This window comes from Diaporthe citri (assembly GCF_014595645.1).
Source record: "Diaporthe citri strain NFHF-8-4 chromosome Unknown scaffold_6, whole genome shotgun sequence".
NCBI lineage: Eukaryota > Fungi > Ascomycota > Sordariomycetes > Diaporthales > Diaporthaceae > Diaporthe > Diaporthe citri.
The window spans coordinates 2,114,021-2,134,950 of NW_025064851.1; the positions used below are offsets into that span (position 1 = coordinate 2,114,021).

Here is a 20,930-nt window from a genome sequence, read left to right on the forward strand (position 1 = left end):
GACTCACCGAGGACGAGACATTTGGTCGGATCGAATCGGGTCAGGCCAGATCAGATCAGATCAGATCAGCGCGGCTCTGACGTTCGTCCTATTACCACCAAGAGGTGATATCTCTGGTGATGAAATAGGCCTGGCAAATAAGGCACGCAGCCACTCTTTTCCTCCGTTCTACCAGCAACCACGAGGCGAGACAAGGGTCAAGAGCGGGCATGGGTAGCTTCAGCTCGACGGCAGCTGCCCCTCCAAGCGACATGCAGCCCTCTGCAAGCATGCAGAATGTGCATCTCCACCAAGGCACTTGTGCAAGCAGGCTGCAAGCTGCAAGCTGCTCCGCCGAGCTTCCCATTGGGGCAAGGGCATGGCGCCTGCGGATAATTCCCGGTGTCTAAGATTCGATCATCGCTCGAATGACGAGCCAGGCATGCATCCCATCGTGACCTGCCGACGATGATCTGAACTATGCGGCATTTCACTCGATCGGTGAGTAGAGAAACGGGCACACAAGACCGACCTGACCCTCCGGCCTGGCGGACTGCTACTACTGTATAGTGCCACCCATCCTGTACCCACTGTTCACAAACCTCGCGATTACTGCGTCTAATAACTGGAGCCTCCTCGACACATGCCTGCCGACTATTCGAGGCACGAAAATAGCACCCGCGTGCAACAGTTCTCCACCGAGGGACAACTGACCCGACTGGCGCTCAAAGATCGAATCGCATGCCAGAGCCCCTCCTCCCCACTCCCGTGCGACCTTAATGACATAGTCACTTGGTTCGGTCCTTCGGGAAGACGAAGACGACGAGTAGTGTCTTCTTGCCTGGTATCCTTTGGCTATCTTTCCCGGGCGGAAGTTGACAGGCTGTGGCGTATGCACCCAACGCTTTGACTACTGCCGAAAAGCCATGGCTGTCTCTGATGTCTTTGCGGTTCAGGAGGTGGCTGCAGGGCAAAGTGCGCCTGATCGTTGTCTTTGCTGCGGTAAGCGAAGCCATCGCTTTTCCTGGGCTAGCTGCAGCTGCTGTCTTGCCGAGAAAGACTTGTGCGTGTCCATCGAGAGCCTCTGCACCAGATCTCCCAGCGAATGGGAAAGTCAGGCTTCACCCTGGCTATGCCTCTTATCCCATCCTAATACTTCAAGCTCACGAGGCCTTGTGAGTCCGAAGTCGATACGACCATGTGGAGACATTGGACGTTGGGCGTTCAGGACACCCTTACGCGCGTCCGGGCGACTACTATTCCCATAGCCGCCTTTAGCCTCTCCAGATCCATTCCGCAACTATCCATAACATAACAAGTCAATCCATAGTCCACAATCAGTGAGACCCTGCCTCCACACTCAAGGTCGTCTCCCCTCCCATCCTACATATGCATGAACTTTCACTAGCCTCGGCGGGTAGTAGGGCGCACTACTGTAGCTGGTCACAAGCAGCTTGCTGACGGGGGCGTGGAGGGTTCAGAAGACCTGTGTGCATTGGGGAGTCTTGTGCTGCAGCGATCCACTGTAGCTCAAGGTGAACTATAAGCCCAACAGCAAGAGCGCCTGCCCTGCATATGCCTCTCGAGGTGGATTGGCTCGTTGCACAAGGCCATGCAGGAGCCACATCTCTAGGACATTCATGTGCTTTCCGCCCGGTCGGTCAGGTCCGCAAAACAGTAAACCGTGATGTCTCGGTCGGTGCTCTTTGCACTTTGTCGGATCCTTTTCAACGTCCGGGGGGCTGCAGAATCTATCACAACGATACGCGTCAGCGCCTAAGCGCTCGCAGGCTTGCTTGAGCAAGTGGTCGGGTTGTCACGAGGGGGTTCATGCAATGTCAGCTTCTCGCAGGCACACCATGTTGAAGTATCGCCATCAACGAAAAGGGTGCTCCGTGTACTCAGTCGGAAGTAGTAGATCACCTCGGAATTGTCGGAAGTCTACATTGGTGGATTTCCGCGAGATAAGTCTCGGCAATTTGCATGGCTGGGGAGGTTGAGCAGGACATTTTCCGGGCTTTCATTGAAACATTTGGTGGCAAGTTTTCGGGCCAACTCAGGTTTGAAGCACACGGTTTCGGGCTCTGGTCAGCCTTTCACACCTGGGCGCTGGGGCTCATCTGGACGGGCACCATGACCCGAGCCGCTCCGACTGGCCGGCCACTTCTTGTTCATGACTTGTGGGATGGCTAGTGGATCCTTCACCTGCTAGATCTGGTGAGACTCGATCCCATCAAGCCATGCGCAATCTGAGCCTAAGAAACCCCCTTTTGAACTGGCGTCGGTAGCACTGAGATGCTGTCCTGCCAGCATGCGCATGGCAGCTTCGAGGCGACGGCGTAGGCACACGCCGAAAAAGCCATGTCCTCTGGCCGTGGACTGTCCTCGCCCGTTTTGCGGCCCTGGTTTCAGTTTTGGCGGCACAGGTTGCCATGCCGCGGGCCTGCTACACATTGGACTACAGGAGTCGGCCATGTGGTCGGCTCGGCTTATAAGATAGGCGTGGTCGGTCTCGTTTGAAGGATAATATCAAGCAATGTCCAACATCGAAAGTTGATAGACAACAAGATATTCCCATTACACCTGCAAGCTCGTATGAAACTGAGCCGGACTCCCGTGTGCGCATCTCCTGCTACCTCTCCAGTATGGCAGTCACCGTTCTCCTCGACTCGGATCCTCTGCTGCGCTCAGTCGTGTGTTTCGTACGGCAATACATGTCACAAAATGACGCCTCCCACAACTTCGAACACATACAGCGTGTAGTCAACCTCTCGCAATATATCTACTCGCACTCGGCAGAACCACTGTGCCAACACCTCGACATCAGACTGATCACCCTCTCGGCGCTCCTCCACGACGTCGGCGACAGGAAATACTTGAAATCGGGGGAAGACCCCTTCACGATGGTGTACACGCTCCTCCGGACCCTCGGCGCCCCGGAGGACCTCGCGGCGCGCGTCCAGGCGATCTGCCTGGGCGTGTCGTATAGCTCGGAGGTCAAGGACCCGGACCGCACGCGCCGGCTCATCGGGATGCACCCGGAGCTGGCGGTCGTGCAGGACGCGGACCGGCTGGACTCGATCGGGGCGATCGGCGTGGGGCGGTGCTTCACGTTCAGCGGGGCTCGGACGGACTCGTCGAGCATGGAGGAGGCGATGGGGCAGGTCGAGACGAGGCTGCTGCGCGTGGGCGAGATGATGAAGACGGATGTCGGCAGGAGGCTGGCCAAGGAGAGGAGTCGGAGGCTGAGGACGTTTAGGGACTGGTGGAGGGAGGAGGAGGGCGTGGTTGGGATGAATGGGGGTTGTTTCTGAGGGAATTGGGCTGGTTTGGTATATCTATCTTCATCTTCATCTCCATCATTTCATCATGTGCTGCTAGGCCTAGAACATGGCTTAGGCACAGCTCGGGTGGTTCTCCTTTCTGGTCGTCGGAGTAAGGATGGCGCTTTTACATGGTCTCTTCATGTTTTCTGGGCAATTCTCCTGGGAGTTTTCTTGTCTTCTCGTTCTATATCTCCTTTTTTAAAAACACGGGTCTGGAAGGAATTGATGAAACAGTGCAATGCGGCATAGTCATCAGCGCTAGATAAAAATCATGACCAGACAAGAATTCACCAGTCTACCTCTTGCGATTTGAAATGTACCACTCGACACATACTGTCCTTGAAATACTGTCATTCCCAACTTTTATGACAGATCTGAGGTAAACAGTACATCCCACATTCGCCTTGACGATGGTGTTGCGCAATAGGAGCTCGCCACCTGGTCACGAAGCGAGCAAAACCAAGGGGCTCGGCCGTCACGCCGGGAGACCTGCCCGGGCAGTCGAGCTCGAGCGCGAACTGTCTCTGCAAAATTCTGCCTGTATCTGGTTTGACAGGCACGCGGCCCCTATCTCCCCTTGCCTTGCTTTTTTTTTTTTTTTTCTGGCGAACAGCGACGTCAAAGCGCACTTCAGCTGAGCCGTCATGCACTCACGCTCACGGATGCACTGCATGGCTCGATTAGGTTCTCGTCCTGCGCGCGTGTGAGACAGCGTTCGGGTCCGTTTTCTTTCAATTCATGCTGTGCGCCCTCAAGCTGGCTGGCTGGTTGCCTGCGCGGTACGGCTGACAATACCCCAGCTGGGTCTCACGGCAATCAGCACGAGCGGGTGATGGCATGCTCCTGGCGTCCGCGCCCACTTGCCATGAGCCGTAAGAGAACGGAGTAACCCGAGGAAATCTGTTAATTCATGGGAGAATGATGAACACCATGAGTCCTGTGTCTAACAGGAAGTTATCCCACAGCACGGTATCTCATAGCAGGTTGTCCTGCAGCAGGCTATCCCCTGGAGGATATGCCAACAAGAGGGTGTCCCACAGGATGGTATCCCACAGGGGGATATCCCACAGGAGGGTATCCCACAGCAGATTATCCCACAGGAGACTATCCTATAGTAGGATATCCCATATGAGGTTATCCCACGGGAAAGGATCCCACAGGAGTTTACCCCACAGGAGCGATCGCTCTGGCGGGCTGGAAGCACTTTCATTGGGTGCGACGCTGGGAAAGCCACGTCGTAATCAGAGAGATGTGATGTATTTAGAGGATGGAGAAATATTCAGTGGATGTTCATCTCGACTCGAAACCAGGGGCAAGTGAGACCTTGTATCGAGTCTCAGAGGATGGTCAATGATAGTGCGACGTATTCGTTCAATTCGAATCGTAACATAACACGTGTGTGTGTAAGACATGAGAAAGACGTTACCTGAGGCTGAGCTTGTCTTGCTCTTGTGGCCGTGGAAAGTCGCTGCCCTTCGCTTATTTCTCGGCGGCTAGATTGGCGGCGCTCGTGTTCTGCTGTCTTTGTTCGTGCACAGAACATTTTCGGCCTTGCGGTACGCAAACACGGGAATCCATGCTCCGAAGGATTCACCCGCGAGGGTTGTTTTACTGCGAGACTCGGAAATGTCCATTCCTTTTGTGAGGCAGGTTCTTGCATCGTTTTTCTCTCGTTTTCGACTGAACCGAATTGAAATCAGCTGGCAGTAGTACGATGCCAAATTTTCGGGCTTGCCATTGACCTTGAAAGCACAGTAGCAGGACGTACTATTTCTGGATAATTACCATGCTATAAATCCTCATCCGTGACTAAAGTCCAGCAGCTCCGTCGTGTCAACCTCATGCCATTCGATCACGGTGTGAGATCCTAAGCCCTCGATATGTGATAGAATCATCGATAGGAACTTATCAAGACTTGAATCAACTATAATTAGCGGACGACAACTTCCTTATTTGAAGACAACGCGGGTGAATAGAAAAGAATCTAAGTCCTATCATGAATGTGGTGAACCCTAGCTATTGCCTTCCTGTTTGGCCCCTAGACCACCCTTCCAAAGAGCTTCTGGTTTGCAAGTAGGGATAGGCTCAGCTTCAACTGGGATGGGGAGTGGTTCTACATTATAAAAATCGAAATGAGTCTCATTACCTGTGCTCCTGTCCCCAGTCAAATCCGGCCGGTGTCTCCTGTTCAGCAGTCTTACAGCATAGCACCGACGATCAACCCCACAACACCAAGCCCAACACCGACGTGGTTGGACGCTGCACCTGCAGTAGGAAAAGAAGTAGTCGAGACCGCAGTCAGTGAAGAAGTAGAAGTGGAAGTGGAAGTGACCACGGGACCAGGTCCGGTGTTGCTTGGTTTGAACGCTGTGCTGCCGCCTGGCGGAGGTGAGCCCGCACCGCTGGGATTATTCGAAGATGGGGGAGACGCAGGCGGCGGTATGATAGTCGTGGCAGAGGCAGAGGCAGCGGAAGTGACGGTTGTGGACGGCGGAGATCCGGTCACGGCTCCTGTTGAGGCCGTGCTGCTCTCACTCTCAGTCTCGGTGCACAAGATCGTAGTTCCCGTTCCAACGGCAGTGGACCCGGTTCCGCTCGCTGGAACTGAAGATGTTGAGACCGTCACGCTCTGTGTCAATGTTGTCGCCGTCGTTGTGGCGGCGGACGAGGTCGCCGTGTAAGTAGGCGTGCAGCTGTCGGCTGGCAAGGTGAACGTGCCATTGAAATTGCCAGAGCCGCCATACACGACACAATTCTTGCTGCAAGCAGCGTCGCCCGTGGTATTAGAGGTCTGCCAGCAGGGAGAGTAGGTATTGCCCATTGGAGGCTCCCCGTCAAGGTTCTGTTCCGTTGATTAGTCTCGTTCGCGATGCCGACGTAGACAGATACGGAAGATGGGAACTCACATCGTTACAATTACCAGGCTGCCCGATGGCTTTATTATCACACCTCAAGATGATGTTGGATTCCATCGATCCTGCAACGCAGTACGCTTGGTTCGGTTGAGCGCACGTGTATTTCCCAGTTGTTTCATTGTAGCTGAACTGAGCTGCCGCCAGGCCCGCAGCGGAGGCAATGATCACGGCGGTTTTCATTTTGATGGCGGGGGAACTGAGCCGTCGTTCTTCTTGTTTGGCTGGAAGATGAGACGATTTGGAGTGAAGGAGTGAGTGACTCTGCTCATCCACTTATAAGTTCTCGAGATCTGGTGTTGTAGGAAAGCGACGAATGCAGCCCCCTCTTGTGCTCGGGACCACAAAGACAAGTCAGTGTTCAAAACACACGATGCGACCGAAATCAAAACACAAGAAGGGCCGATCCGCCTGAAATCAGAAAACCAGCCAGCCAGCCAGCCAGCTCAGCTGGTTCGCTACTCGTCAAACTTGCTGGCTGGGTGGTCTGAGGCCCTTGGAAGCTAGCTTATTGGGCGGCGTCGAGTCAACTGGGTTGGTGCAAAGCAAAAGAGATGAGGGTGAGTACTTGCATACATACGAAAATGACCTGGGGACAGCGGCCCGAGACATGCAGCCACTGATCGTTCAGCAAATGCATCGAGTTGCACCCCTGGGATTCTGGTGCAAGTGCAATCTGGGCACTTGATCAATCAGGGACAGAGGACGTAGCATCGCACACGACTGGTGGCACTTAGCGTCCTCATGTCACCGACCACAATCATGCTTGCAAAATTCCCAAAAGCCTGCCTAGGGAATTAGAACCACATCGTGAATATCCGGTGTCCATGCTCTACCCACAGTGATATGGAATGCGCTCGATATCATGTCCGGCTTATTTGAGAAGATGCAGCCCGCAACTCTCAGTAGAGTTGCTCGGCTGTCGACTCTGAAGTGAGTGATCGGCCGGAACCTATGCCCACTTCACGTCCGCGTGTCTGCTATTTTTTTTTCGACGTTTCGTAGTAGGTATTCCACAAAACATATGCACATGGAATGCAGTCGATTTCCACACATTTACCATAGTTGACCGCGAGGCTTGCGACTAAAGCAAAGAATTTCCGCATCATGGAGTACAGGACTAAATCTCGGTAGTCATTTTGATTGTAGCTTCTAAGTTAGAAGTCCTCCATATGGAGAGGAGCCAGTAGGTGGCCTGGGTTCCGTTAACAGTAGACATGTGTAAACAGATCTCACAAAAGTTACGAGACGCGTTGATCACTGAGATGCATGTCAAAAGAGAACCCTACATCTAGTAAGATCTGTCTTAATCTACCTCTACTCTTTGGCCCCCACCCCTAATCCTCAGGAAGAATCTCCGTGATGTTGCTCTTGGCTAGTTTATCCCTCTCATCTAGGACCTGAACCATCCGCCTTTTCACAAGTTCGTTCTTCTCGGCACCGGGCTGAATCTGACCCATGTGTTCCATAGATAGACAGATAACAGACTCCATGAGGCGCAGAGCCAGCGGACCCGCGATCCCAACGTCGTAGAAAGCGGGCGTCTCGTTCACTTCCAGAAGCCATGCCGTCCCGTTCGTGTCGACGAGAAAGTCCACGGCGAACAGCTCGAAGCACTTGTTTACCGTGGTGAACTTGTCAGCCATGGTATGGGCAGCTGCTCGGAAGAGTTCGCCCGAGATGCTGCAGACTTGATCGAAGACGCTGGACTTCCAATCTCCGGGGAGAAAGTCATCCGGGGCTGCCCAGAAGTCTCTCATCGACTCCTTGTTCACGAAGACATCCTCGTCCTGGAGCGCAGTGTTTGTCAGGGAGGCCTTGAGGCTGGGGTTTAGCCAAGGCGGCTCGTAGTCCTCCCCAGCCAACAGAGCAAGCATTTCCTTGAAGACGTAGACCTCGAGACGGCCCATGGCGAGAACATAAGCTCGAGCGTGCCACTTTCTCTTCTCCATCGGCGGGATGGAAATGATATATTGCTGAGCCACAAACTCACGGATCTGGGCTGAGGGGATTCTCCCCCCTTCCTTGAAGACATATTGCGGTTTGGGGGTTCTCTGGATGCCATTCTTGGGCCCTTCGAGTGACAAAGCCCCCGTGGTGGTGACGAGGGCATCCAACGAGTTCAGACCAGGAATGTTGAGAGTCGGTGAGAAACCATTGGGATTTCCGTCCTCCGCATCGTTGGCTGGTTTGCCGTTGACTTCGACAGCCTGCTCGCTGAGGTCGCTCTCCTCATCTTCGTCAAGCTCATACTCGGCAAGCTCGAGACAGCTTGCGAGCTCATCCATGGTGCTGAAGAGTCGAATTCCGGCGCCGCAGTCCACCAACGCTGGCTTCAGGATCCACCACGCACGCTCCTTGGCGGTCTTGAGCTCGTTCTCCTCGAGCGAGGACAGCAGCGTGAGATCGTCCGCGGCAGTGAGGGCCTCGTCGACGTACTCGGCGTAGTCGAGAGACAGGCGCACCGTGAGCGGGACATTGGTCCTCAGAATACTGTCTGGTCTCTTTGCTGCCCAGAACTCGATCACTTTGGAGAGGTAATCCTTCCGAGCCAGGGCATCGCTGCTGGGGTACGCATTTATGAGTGCCGACTGTGCCGTGTTCAGGAGGGCAAAGTTGCGGTTCAAGGCCCATCCGTCACAGTACTGAAAGACAGTGGATGCATCTGACGGGAAGTCGTCAAAGTCATCGATGAAGACGGCACCCGGCACGTGCTCTCGGATGAATGACTTGATGTGTTCGCCTAGCCAAGGCACCGCTGGCTGTATGTACACATGCATCTTGTCTTGGATCGTCGTGTCCGAAATGCTTGTCGTGTTTAACGCGTGTCGATCCATTCCTCTGGAGGGAGCGATGCTTGTCGAGGAATCATGTAATGGGCGGATCTGGGTTCCATAGAACTGGTAGCAGCTGATCTGGATCGCAGCGTCAACTCCCGTAACGGTTGACAACGACGGAGGTCTGATATCCGTAAGACGATGACCTGCAATTGCAATGGGAGGATAGAGGAAAACATGATCTTGTCCGCCATTTATACAGCGATCCACACTGGTTGGGCGGCCTGAGGATCGAGACGATGGTCATGGAGCTGGAGAGGCCAAGAAGTATATCTGCAAGCCAAGCGGCAATGCTGGATACTCGTTACCTAACCAAACCCGACTCATTACATTCACTATTTCCATTAGACATAAACCATTTTAAAAACGTAATTTGTGCCAAACACAGACCGAATCTGGCCAAACTGTCGATCCCAGTGCCATGGCCTTCTTTTTTTGACAATATCCTTGGAAGCCCCCTGTGGCTGCAATTGTTTGTGCCGTCTTTTTCTGCGTTTTCGGACAGACTTTGACACCTAATTCGTTAGAGGAACTCGTAGAATACTTTTTGTAGAAGTGTGCTCAGCGAGTAGAGGACATAATTGTATGTATCAAACAGCTGAAGTTATCAAGCCTTTATGTTGTAGATTTATATTCTGTGATATATCCTGCGATCTAGGGCGTAGATTCAAACACACATGCTCTGTAAAGAAGAGTGTTTGTGTCAGCAAAAAAGTGACTGTGTCGCAATGCCGGCCATTGCTGCCTTCAGAAAGTTCACTCACATTTCTCTTTTCCCTGAACCTCTTATAGAGATCTAGCCAGATTTGCTGCTCTCGGCACTCTTCCCCTTGCTCGGCCTGAAACGAACAGTCGGGCTTCGCGGCGAAGATCTTCTCGTCCGTGGCTTTCCAAGGCTTTGGCAGTGGGCTGTCGCTGAAATGTACCATTTTTGCCTGCTTTAACACATCTCTAGGATTCCAGACTCGACCTGACTGGGACCTGAGGAAACCCGCGTGGTCGTTACTTCGGAACTCGCCTGTGAGAAGGGCATAAGTCTCATGTGGTATTACTTCGCAGGTGCCACCAAATAATGCGTTCATAATTTCCATATCGTAAAAATCTTTCCCAGCTCTGCGTTCGATGATATCCTCGACTCTTTGGAATGCGTCCATGGACGGAGTGAGGACCATAACGTGGGACGACATCGTGGGCTTGCTTGTCAGCCAGTATGCGCGGGGCATGACGGCTGCGGCTGGTGGGACGAAGAAAAGCTCATCCAGGGACCCAAGCAGAAGAGAATCCGAGTCAATGGCTATCAGTCTGCTATACTGGGTCTGCTTGAAGGCCAGAAGCTTTGTGTATGAATCTGCCCAATTAGGCCCCGAATCTGTTCTCACGATCACTTGTCAGTATTACGTGCCATACAGGTCTCGAAATGGCACATCAGGTCTGAGTGAAGTACGTACAGGCAGCGCTTTCCTGATGCCAGACTTTTACCGGTTGCAGCTTGACACCTAGTTCATCCCGTGCCTTGGCAAGCAGCCTTCCTTCGCGAGATTCGCCATCATTGACATCGAGGGTGTCTTCGTATAATAGAAGCCGTTCCGCTTTGCTTCCATACTGACGTAGGTCGTCAAAGATCATAACGGCGTTGCACAGGTTTTCGGCATCCGTGGCATACAGCGAGTAGGCATATTTTCTCCAGTCTCTTGTTGTTGCCCTCCAGTGATCATTTGGTGCCACCGGGTTCCGGAAATAACAAGACGGGCCCGTCAAGCGGTCGTATACGTGTGCGACCCGAAGCCATAGAATTATGAAAATGAAGAGAAGCACACCGTATGCCAGGCGTGCCGGCTTTGATCTCAGCAGCTGTGCAATATTGGCAGCCTTTGGCCGGGCTGCTTTTCTGTACTCGGCCTCATTCCAGACAGGTAAAAATGGTGAGTCCTCTAGGAAGTCTGGCAGTGCGTCCTCGTCGAATTTTCCTTTTCCGTGTTTTCCGGGCATATAGTTCTAGCTTGACTCGAGGGCCGAATGGTGGTCACGGCCCAGTCAAGCTCTCACTCCTGAGCGCGAAGCAGAGAGGAGATATGGCTGATCTTGAGAATAGAAAGAATGTAGACTAGGATGATTGCGATGTCACAAGCTATAACAGCGGATATAATGATAAGGAAAGTCTGGATACGCAAAATGCTGAAAGAACTGTATCAGGGTGGCTTTGGCGTCGGAAGGATCGGTGATGTTTTCTGTCCGGCCCATAAATCCCCTAAATCCCCTGAGCTGACTCAGCGAGCCCCTTTTTGAGCCCCATGTTAGCGTTGACGACGGTGTTCCAAGAACTCGAGCGATCGCTTGTGTGGCTGACGTAGAATGATATTTTCTTGCTACATCACATTGTAGCACTGACTCAGAAGCCCATGATTCGCGCCTTGGGAAACCAAACAGATTTAGGTACGTCCTCCATTGGCGGGAAGTTGGCCACACTTTGTGTGGTTGTGGAGCAGCTCACGGTTACTTTTACACGAGGCAAGGGATGTGCATCCACTGCAGTAGCCGAAGACTTGCTTAGATTGATCAGCTTGATACAGGCTTGTTGAGTGCGGGATGGATAGGAAGGATATTATCACGACATGCAGTTTAATCTATCGTGCCCTACAGGAGATGTCAATTTTGAGCGTGGACTATTGGCCATGTAAAGGCTGCTCTTGTAACGTGGATGCGTTCCGTTAGCTTTCTTCTCCTCAATCAAATCCTCCACAATCTGTAGATTTCCAGCCAATAAATAGAGGAGAATCACTTTCTCCCAGAAAATTCAAACTAATTTGCATCGTCAGAGAAATTTGGACATTGTGCGTCAAGCCTTCTCTACATCATCACCAGTGGTTCCTTTGATTGTTCTGGGGTCGTGTTCTGGTGCTTCTATTACTGCGCCAGTCTATCGCATTACTTTGGCCTCCTCAAGTCCAGACCCAGAACAGTGAACATAGATCAAGATATTCTGGTGTACAGACCGCTGGAGCTAGCTGTCTTGATCCCGTATGCTACTTCTAAAGGGATGGCCCCAAAGGTAAGCAGCGCACGCCATCAGATGATCAGACATTGGCAGATTGGACCCAGCCACATCTGCGGTAAGCCAATAGCACTTCCGAATTTTCGCATATGCAGTGACGAACTTCACGCTAGTGAGGCGCATGCATGCTGTACGGCCGTCCTGGTTTTTCACCCTTCCCCGCCTGACCGTGTGAGCTTATGCCTCTGCTCTGTCTTGTTCTGTTCCTTTAACTCTGGAGTGCGCCAGAAAATCCGCTGCCATTTACAAATCTGCTTGTGGATACATAATACGGCCATGGAAGCCCTCACAGCGCTTTCTGTTGCAAGCAGCGTGATCCAATTCGTCGATTTCGGCAGTAAGCTGGTGTCGAAATCCAAAAAGCTCTACAAATCTACGCATGGTGTGTTAGACTCAACAATCGATTCAGAGCGCATCATTCGAGACTTGACCTTGCTCCTTATCGGTTTAAAGAGGAAGTTGCCAGAGAATAGAATCCTCTCTAGTGAAAGTCCTCCCAAAATATCGGAGAATGACGAGGCTCTTGACGAACTGTGCAAAAGATCCGTGGAAATCGCCGAGCAAATCCTGAGGAGACTGGAGAGACTCAGGGTTACAGTAAAGAAAAGTGATAAATCTGGCCACAAATCTCATAGTACGGATGAATCACTGCAGAACCAGACGCTGAACCATGCGCAGTCGGCGGGAAGTCGGGCAGCGGGAGGTTTGAGATCTTCGGATCTTGAACCCGAACAAGTCTCCGAAGGAAGACGGTTCTCGAGATGGGATAGCTTTCGCACAGCCCTTCAGGAAATCTGGAGCAAGCACGAGTTAGAGGAATTGGCAGCCACATTACGAGAGTTTAGAAGCGAGATTGAGTTCCGCATTCTCCTCACATTTCGGCAAGTTCAAAAGTCCCCCGGCTGTTCCTTTCATGTTGTGGACTAACTTGCTTTAAAGAGAGTCCCTGAATGATCTCGCCGCACAGCACAATGATTTGTCCCATCAATTGGCCCAATCTACCCAGCTCATCTTGGACAGCTTCTTGCACACGCGGGAAGAATTGGCTGCTCAGCTAAGGCTGCAAGCGCAAACACTGCTCGAGATCAAAAGCCGACGTGAGGAAGGCCATATAACGGAATACCAGAAAATTGAGGACGTGACCAAGGGCAAGCTAGATGCGGTTGGCTCACTGGAAATCCCGAGAGGACGCAGGAATGACGACGATTTCCTTCAATCGCATTCATCGATGGAATGGCAGATCAAGGAGCAAGTCCGGCTCCTGATGATTGAAGATGGAGTGCTTGGCAGCCTATCGTTCACATCAATCTCTGATCGACGGGAGAGCCTGGACTTTCCATATAACGACACATTCCAGTGGATCTATGAAGATCAAGAATCTTCGGATAGACCCTGGAGTAGCTTTGTAGAATGGCTTCGGAGTGGAACAGGAATCTACTGGATCAACGGGAAGCTTGGATCTGGAAAGTCAACTCTAATGCGGTACATCTGCGAGAATGCCCGAACGAAAACAGAGCTCGGCTCCTGGGCTGGGATCACACCACTCGAACTTGCCCAGTTTTACTTTTGGAGAAGTGGTGATGAGGATCAGAAGACACTCCATGGTCTTCTAAAATCTCTCTTGTTCGAGATCTTACAGCGCCACAGACAACTACTGCCCAAGATCCTCCCCGATCTATGGCGTGTCTGGTCTGCTCGTGCGACAGAACTTCTTTCCAACCCACCAACATCGAACTACATTCTGTCTTACTCCATGACCCCTCCTCCAAGCTTACAAAACTTATTGCGATCATTTTGGGTTCTTCTAAGAGAATTGCAGCAAACTCACAAGATTGTGCTGTTCATCGACGGTCTTGACGAGTTCGAATCGGACGGTGACTACTCCGAGATCATACACATTTTGCAACAGTGTGTAGCTTCTCCAAATATCAAGATATGTACTTCAAGTAGACCATTGGCGGTCCTGGAGCAGAGCTTTGTTGATTCGCCTTCGATGCGGCTACAGGATCTCACGCGTGGCGACATTCTATTCTATGTGGACTCAAAGCTTCGCAGCCACAAGTACATGGTGGAGTTGTCTCAAAGACACGAGGCAGAAGTCTCCAAGTTAATTCGCGAGGTTGTTCGCAAGGCAAGAGGGGTTTTCCTCTGGGTCAAGCTCGTTGTCAAGTCGCTACTGCGTGGGTTGGGCGATTACAACCGAATCTCGGACCTCAAACGAAGAATCGATTATCTGCCCGAAGATCTTGAGGACTTGTATGCATACATGTTGCAGACCGTCGATCCGTTCTACCACGACCAAACTTCGCGGCTGTTCCAAATCGTGAGAGCGGCACAACGATGCTCTATAGGTCGGGTCACCCTATTGAATTTATCATGGGCAGAGGAGGAAGACGAGACACTGGCAGAAACACTCGGCATAAAGCCCTACACAATTGATGAGATTGAGAGCAGATGTCGAGAGATGGACGCTCGCCTTAAAAGCGTTTGCGCAGGCTTTCTAGAGTCAACCGATTCAAGATATTCCGGCATTGCGCCGGACAGTCGTGTCTCATTTCTGCACCGCACCGTTGCCGATTGGATGTCAAAGCAGACGGTATGGGATGACTTGGCCAGTCGCACCTCGGGATCTGGCTTCAGTCCGAATTTAGCAATGCTGAGGTCGCGCATCATGTGTCTCAAGAGCTTGGAGGTATCCTCCAGGACTCCACTCGACATGAGTATTATCACTGATGCTCTTCAATATGCCAGACACGCCGAATCAGACCTGAAGAGGGCCTTTCCGGGATTGCTGGATCAGTTAGACATCACTGCGTCCAAACACTGGAGGGATTGCGGTGGTACTTCAACTATTGGCCATGTGAATCACACCATACCCGAAGATCGAGTACTCAATTCGATGTCTAGCTACCAGGAGATCAGTTTGTGTGAAACACCATCGCTTGGAGTCGGCGCACGACATCATTGGACTTGGGCCATCGCTATACCAGGGGTGAAACCAGCGGGGACAGGAAGCAACTTTGTGGAAGTCGCGAGAAACATGGGCGTCACGCGTTACGCTGACATGAAATTCGAAAGCGGTTTTGTTGTGGACCAAGATGTCAACCACCACTTGCTCAGAGAAGCCATTCGAGGCTCCTGTAGCACAACTGGACCTTGGAACCGGAGCGACCGAGACAGGCTGCCTGACTGCGAGACGGTCCGTCATATTCTCCGGGGTGGCACTGACCCAAATTTCTCGTACCACGACGTGTCCAGCCCCTGGGAAGATACGATAGTGAATGCAGCGTGCCACTTCCTCTCAAATCCAGACCCCAAGAACGAGGTCGAGTGGAGGCGGACTGCGGAGGCCTGGGTGACGGTAATCGAATTACTCGTCGATAATGGAGCAGATCTGAGTCTGTTGACCGAACGACAGTACAGACTACCAGGTCGTCCGAAACTTTCTGTCCAGATTGTCATAACCTATTTCCCGGAATTTCTTGAGGAAAGAGCATCGAGATTGATTAGGACGCTTGACGCAAAAAAGAAAAGATAAGGTTCAAGCCCCAGTCAAGTGAGGAGACAAAGGATTATAAGAACTTTATAGAGAATAAAAGGAGAAGGGAAAAAAAGGCCGTAAGGGAAATGGAGGAAAACCACAAGGTCTTATCTGATGTTACTAGAGTGTAGACGTTGCCGTGCTCTGCAAAGTTGTGAAGCTAACGTGGCACGTGTGTAACGGATTGCTGACATCTTGATATTCGCTTGCAATTTCAGTCGTTCCTGAGCCTCTTTCGAACACTTAAATGTCAAGGAAGAATGACTGCGTCCGAGTATGAGGATAGAAGCCACGAGTCGGGAGGATTTTCCCCCGACTTCAGCCAACAACCCCTCAGTTGGAATGAGATTGGACAGTTTGGACAACAGCCCAACGACCATCCCTCTTCCACATCGACATCATGGCGCTCGATACACCGGCCGGGGTGAAGAATCCCTCAGCACCAAGGTTCAGCTGGGACTACGATGTCCCTGAGATCCCTTTCTGGTACTCATACAGAGTCTCCTAGAGATGTGGATATCACACTAACAGAAAGCCAGGTCAGACCTGAAATACACAGCCGGTCGCAACGTCCTCCAGTGCTATGGCGAAGAAGAGATCCGTGCAATGGAGCCCGATTTCGAACGCCTGGGCACCGCTGCCAAGCAGGACAGGCTGCAATTTCTCCTTACAAAGGTTGAGGCTACCATCTCCGGGCGGGAAGCAGCAGCAAGCCCGGAAGGCCTTGCTACCACGGACTATGCTCGGTGGATGACCTTGACGCTGGCCCGCATGACAGTTCTGTCGGAGCTTGGCAGGGAGGCCGAGCAAGAAGCCGCCATTCAAGTCATGATCGACACCCCCAACCCGGCCAAGCCTGGAGAGGTTAACATATCAGCTGTCAATATGCTAGCAAACCTCAAGGAAGAGCAGGGGTTCTTTTCCGAAGCAGAAGAACTTGCCAGGAAGGTCGTGCCTTTCTTTGATGACAAGATGGGGCCCGACAGTCCTCCCTCGCAGGGTACCAGGAGATGCCTCATCCGCTGCATTTGGAAGGCTGGAAAGCCTGAAGAAGCCAAGGCGCTGGCAGAGGAGACGAGACTGATTATTGATTCCATGGGAGAGAAGAAGAGTCAGTATGTGAAGTACCAGGATGACGAAAGGCAGTATCTGGAGGAACTGATGGCGGACCTTGAGTCCTGGAGCGCAAAAGAAAGGTGATTGCATAATAATTGGATAGTTTTATCGGACTGCAGAGTTACACGGACGCGAATTCATGAGTTCCATTTTGAGCCAGTGCTGATTGATTAGCCCTACGATTGACGGTGAGAACCTCTGAACTTGACCATCGGGAGGGAGTTTTTAGCCTAACTTGTTGCTCATTCCACTGGGTTATGATGAGGTATTGGAGCGCAGGGGTCGGATAGGTGGTTACCAGGAGCTTACGCCGAAGGACGAAGTGGCACATCGACGCTATCGCAATGGTCTATTCTTCCTCAGGACTTTATATCTTGTGGTTCGATCTCTGAAAACAGATCACACCCATTGAAATCAGCGGCCGAGGAAATATACATTCAAGGCCATGATCGCCATATTTAGTGACAAGTCGGAGATTTACACCTGCAAAAACGGAGGGTACTCCGGTGCATCGCCAGCACTTAACCACATGAGAATTCATACACCCAACACCCACACCCAGTACCTACACCCACCTATCACATCTACTTACCTTCAAGCATATAAATTAACTATATAAATTAGATGTATAGGTGTTGGGTGTGTAGGTGATGAGTGTGTGGGTGTGTAAATTAGACCTGAGTGATGCGCTTTAATTTGCTCCAGCTATGGTGCGAGTTATGTACCGGTGTACCCTCCGTTTTTGCAGGCGCGAGTCTCCGTATTCTTTGATGAAGGCATTCGTGACGGAACCCCTGGCCTCAAGCTTTTGGCATGAATCATATCACTTGAAGCATTGCAAGGACCAAGAGACTCTGCTGCTTTGCCATAGATCAGAGGACAGTTTCCGGCAAGCTTAATGGCTAGTGCTAGATTCGACCGATTCACTTTCTGACCTCCCAGCAGAGGAGAATGATGAGTGGTCAGACATCCACTTGATACGGAATTCAACACCGCGGCTGGCGAACACGCTTTTCGTCCGTTCTATCCCGTCGTCCGTTTTAAGTGGTACGCATGGGGAATCAATATTCCCATCCCCCTCATCTGAGTCTAGCCCCCAGATCCTATGTGCATGGATGACTGGCACCGCTGTGAGGGTCACTCTTCTCAAGTTGACAAGCTTCATGCCATTGTCATCGCCTTCGTCGTCATTGACCACGAGGGTCCACAGCGCGGTCTGGACCCAGTCCATTGCCTGCTTCTCAAGCCTGACAATTCTAGAAAGCGCTTGAAGATCCGATTTGGTCCACGTCTCAGTGAGCTTGATGTCTTCGATGGACTGGGGGAGTCTCTTGTACAAGCCAGCTTATACAGTGGGACGCAAAAAGTCTTGCATATACCCTCTTAATTTTAGGTACTTAAGTTATTATCCTTTAACTTTAATTAATTATATTTTTATAACGTGGTTTATTAAGAAGTGGCGGATATTAAAAAGTGGCGGATTTTCCTAACTTTAGCCAACTTTAGCAAGCCTTAACACTTACCCAATGCAAATAATTAAATTAAATTTAGCACTAATTAATGCCAATTACATTTAAATCCTTATTTATAATTAATTTTATTAATTTAAAGTAATTAATGTAGTTGCATTTAAGTTTAAAATAATTAACTTTTAATAAAGGGGATTTATTTTAATGTAAATTACATTTTAATTTTTTATATTAATCTTGCTTTAATTCATCTAGTTAAATATTTAATATATTAAAAATTAATAACTATTAATATATCCTTTATTTAAAAAAAAATAAAATCCTTTTAACTATATAAGTAATTAAAAACTTAAAGAAAAATAATGCAAAACTTATGCTTATAACTTAAGCTATTAATATTTTTTATATTCTTAAAATTACATTATATTATAAAATAAATTAATAATACTTATATAAAGAATTATATATTAATAAGCATAAACTTAATTAAATTAAAAAATAAATGCTTATTTAATATATTATTAAATAAAATACTTAAGGACTTTCTTTATAACTTTTTAATATAAAAGATATAGCTAACCTTTTATTAACATTATATAATATTAAACTTATAAATAAGCATTAAGCTTAATGCTTTATAAATTTATAACTTAGCTTAAAAACTAAATTTAATTATCCTTATAATTATTAAAAAGCCCTTTATAAAGATTTAAAGATTATTAAAAACTAATTTAAATTATTTTATAATATAATAGCTAAATATTAAATTATTAATAATAACCTTTATAACTTTAATAAAACTAGCTTTATAATAAGCATAATTATTATATTAATAATTATTATATTAATAATTATTATATATATTAATAAATATAAAAAGGTTAAATTAATTTAGCTTAATAATTAAAAATAAATAATTATTATTAAATATATTAATATAAATAGCTTATAAATCCTATTATTTATAATTATTTAAGGCACTTATTACCTTGTTAATTAAATAATAAAGTTAAGTTTTTTAAATAACTAAGTTATTAAGCTTATTTTTAATAAATAAATAAATAATAAAATTAATTTAAAATTAATTTAATACTTTAATAAATATATTAAATTAAAGAAAAATATTAATTATTAAATATTAATTATAAATAATTATAAAAGCTATATATTAGCTAAATTTAATTAATATTATAAGGATAATAAGATTATTATTATTAATATATTGTTATATTTATCTTATTTACTTTAGCTATTAAACATTATATTATATTTACCTTTAAAGTATATATATAATAATTAAATTAACCTTTTTATTTAAGCCTTTATTAATTATATTATTAAGTTTAAGTTTTTTCTTATATTTAAGGCAGCTTATAATAAAACTTTTATAATAAAAAACATTAAGTTTGCATTTAAAGGAGCTAAAATTTCCCCTTAAAACCTTAATTTTATAATTTTTAAGCTTAATATCCACTTATAAACTCCTATATAATCCCTCCCTATTTCTCCTTAGAAATAAAAGTTTTAAATATTATTAAATACTTAATAAACCATTAAGCAATTAAGTTTTATTAAAAATAAGATTTCCACCTATTAAAAAAGCTTCCCTATATTAATTATAAAGGTTATTAATTAAATAATAAAAGGCGTATAAGTAATAATATATAAACTTATTATTTTAAAAAATTAAATTTATACTCTTAAAAAGGCTAATATAGCACTTGCTAAATGCTAAAGGGCTAAAAAAACCTAAATTCAGCTTAAAAAAGCACTTATAATTAAAGAATCTTAAGCTCTTATTTAAGAGAAATAAAAGGAAAAGCAGCTAGCTAATAAAATAAGTGGTAGTTTTAAGGAATTAATCCGCAGCAAACTAATTAAAAGATAATATAGCAATTATAGTAAAACTAAGCATAATATAAAAACTTATAAGAAAGATAAAAAAGAGTTTATTTAATTAAATTCCAATTATATTATAATAAATCCAGCTTAGTTAACACTAATTAATGCAAATATATATGTATTAATAGTTCGCGGCAAACTATCTTTTTAAGGGTGTAAGTCAGGGGGTCCACATATAGTCCACCCCCCTATATAAACTATTAAAAAGTCCTCTTTACTACACCACCCCTTTAATTAAAGTTACTTTAAATCATTATTACTACCTATAATAATACATTCCTTTATATTTATAATATCTTTAAAAGCATTTATTTTTATTAAGTTATCTTTAATTACATTAACTTTAATTTACGCCCTGCATATATGCTTAATTTTAATAAATATAAAGTTTAAGCTTATTTTAACCTTCTTTTTCTTTTAAAATATTATAGCTATTAATTTATTTTTAAAAACTTAATTTTTTTATAAAAGCATTATTATCTTTTAATCTTTTTTATTATATTTTTTTTATACTTTCTTAAAGAATAATTATTAAATGATAAGTAAGTATTTTTATAGGTTATAATTAATAAAAGCAACTTACATTTTTTAAAATGCTTTAAAAGTTAAAAAAGCCCTTTTTTATAATATAATACGTATTAAAGTAATTAATTTAACCTTTTTAATTCTTATAACATTATTAAAAATAAATATAAATATTGCTTTATTAAAGTTTTTAAGCATAATTATACTTATTAAAGGTTTAATTATATTAATTAACTATAAACTAATTCCTTGCTATTTAAACTATATATAC

The 20,930-nt window shown here is 47.1% G+C and overlaps 6 protein-coding genes across 6 annotated transcripts; 3 read left to right on the forward strand and 3 right to left on the reverse strand.

The window, feature by feature from the left end:
• Window positions 1-2,624: 2,624 nt before the first annotated feature.
• On the forward strand, window positions 2,625-3,293 carry INS49_012612 (uncharacterized protein; the record flags this gene model as incomplete). The annotated part of the gene is made up of 1 exon (XM_043173315.1): window positions 2,625-3,293. The coding sequence occupies one exon, from the start codon at window positions 2,625-2,627 to the stop codon at window positions 3,291-3,293; it is 669 nt and encodes a 222-aa protein (XP_043022612.1).
• Window positions 3,294-5,502: 2,209 nt separating this feature from the next.
• INS49_012613 (uncharacterized protein) lies at window positions 5,503-6,400 on the reverse strand (the record flags this gene model as incomplete). The annotated part of the gene is made up of 2 exons (XM_043173316.1): window positions 5,503-6,147; window positions 6,212-6,400. The coding sequence occupies 2 exons, from the start codon at window positions 6,398-6,400 to the stop codon at window positions 5,503-5,505; spliced, it is 834 nt and encodes a 277-aa protein (XP_043022613.1).
• A 1,154-nt stretch (window positions 6,401-7,554) lies between these two features.
• INS49_012614 (uncharacterized protein) lies at window positions 7,555-8,997 on the reverse strand (the record flags this gene model as incomplete). Its single annotated transcript, XM_043173317.1, has 1 exon — window positions 7,555-8,997. One exon carries the CDS (start codon window positions 8,995-8,997, stop codon window positions 7,555-7,557), a length of 1,443 nt encoding a protein of 480 aa, XP_043022614.1.
• A 580-nt stretch (window positions 8,998-9,577) lies between these two features.
• Window positions 9,578-11,043, reverse strand: INS49_012615 (uncharacterized protein; the record flags this gene model as incomplete). The annotated part of the gene is made up of 3 exons (XM_043173318.1): window positions 9,578-9,597; window positions 9,905-10,423; window positions 10,503-11,043. The coding sequence occupies 3 exons, from the start codon at window positions 11,041-11,043 to the stop codon at window positions 9,578-9,580; spliced, it is 1,080 nt and encodes a 359-aa protein (XP_043022615.1).
• A 1,339-nt stretch (window positions 11,044-12,382) lies between these two features.
• INS49_012616 (uncharacterized protein) lies at window positions 12,383-15,644 on the forward strand (the record flags this gene model as incomplete). Its single annotated transcript, XM_043173319.1, has 2 exons — window positions 12,383-12,443; window positions 13,048-15,644. 2 exons carry the CDS (start codon window positions 12,383-12,385, stop codon window positions 15,642-15,644), a joined length of 2,658 nt encoding a protein of 885 aa, XP_043022616.1.
• Window positions 15,645-16,047: 403 nt separating this feature from the next.
• INS49_012617 (uncharacterized protein) lies at window positions 16,048-16,847 on the forward strand (the record flags this gene model as incomplete). Its single annotated transcript, XM_043173320.1, has 2 exons — window positions 16,048-16,133; window positions 16,187-16,847. The coding sequence occupies 2 exons, from the start codon at window positions 16,048-16,050 to the stop codon at window positions 16,845-16,847; spliced, it is 747 nt and encodes a 248-aa protein (XP_043022617.1).
• Window positions 16,848-20,930: the final 4,083 nt, after the last annotated feature.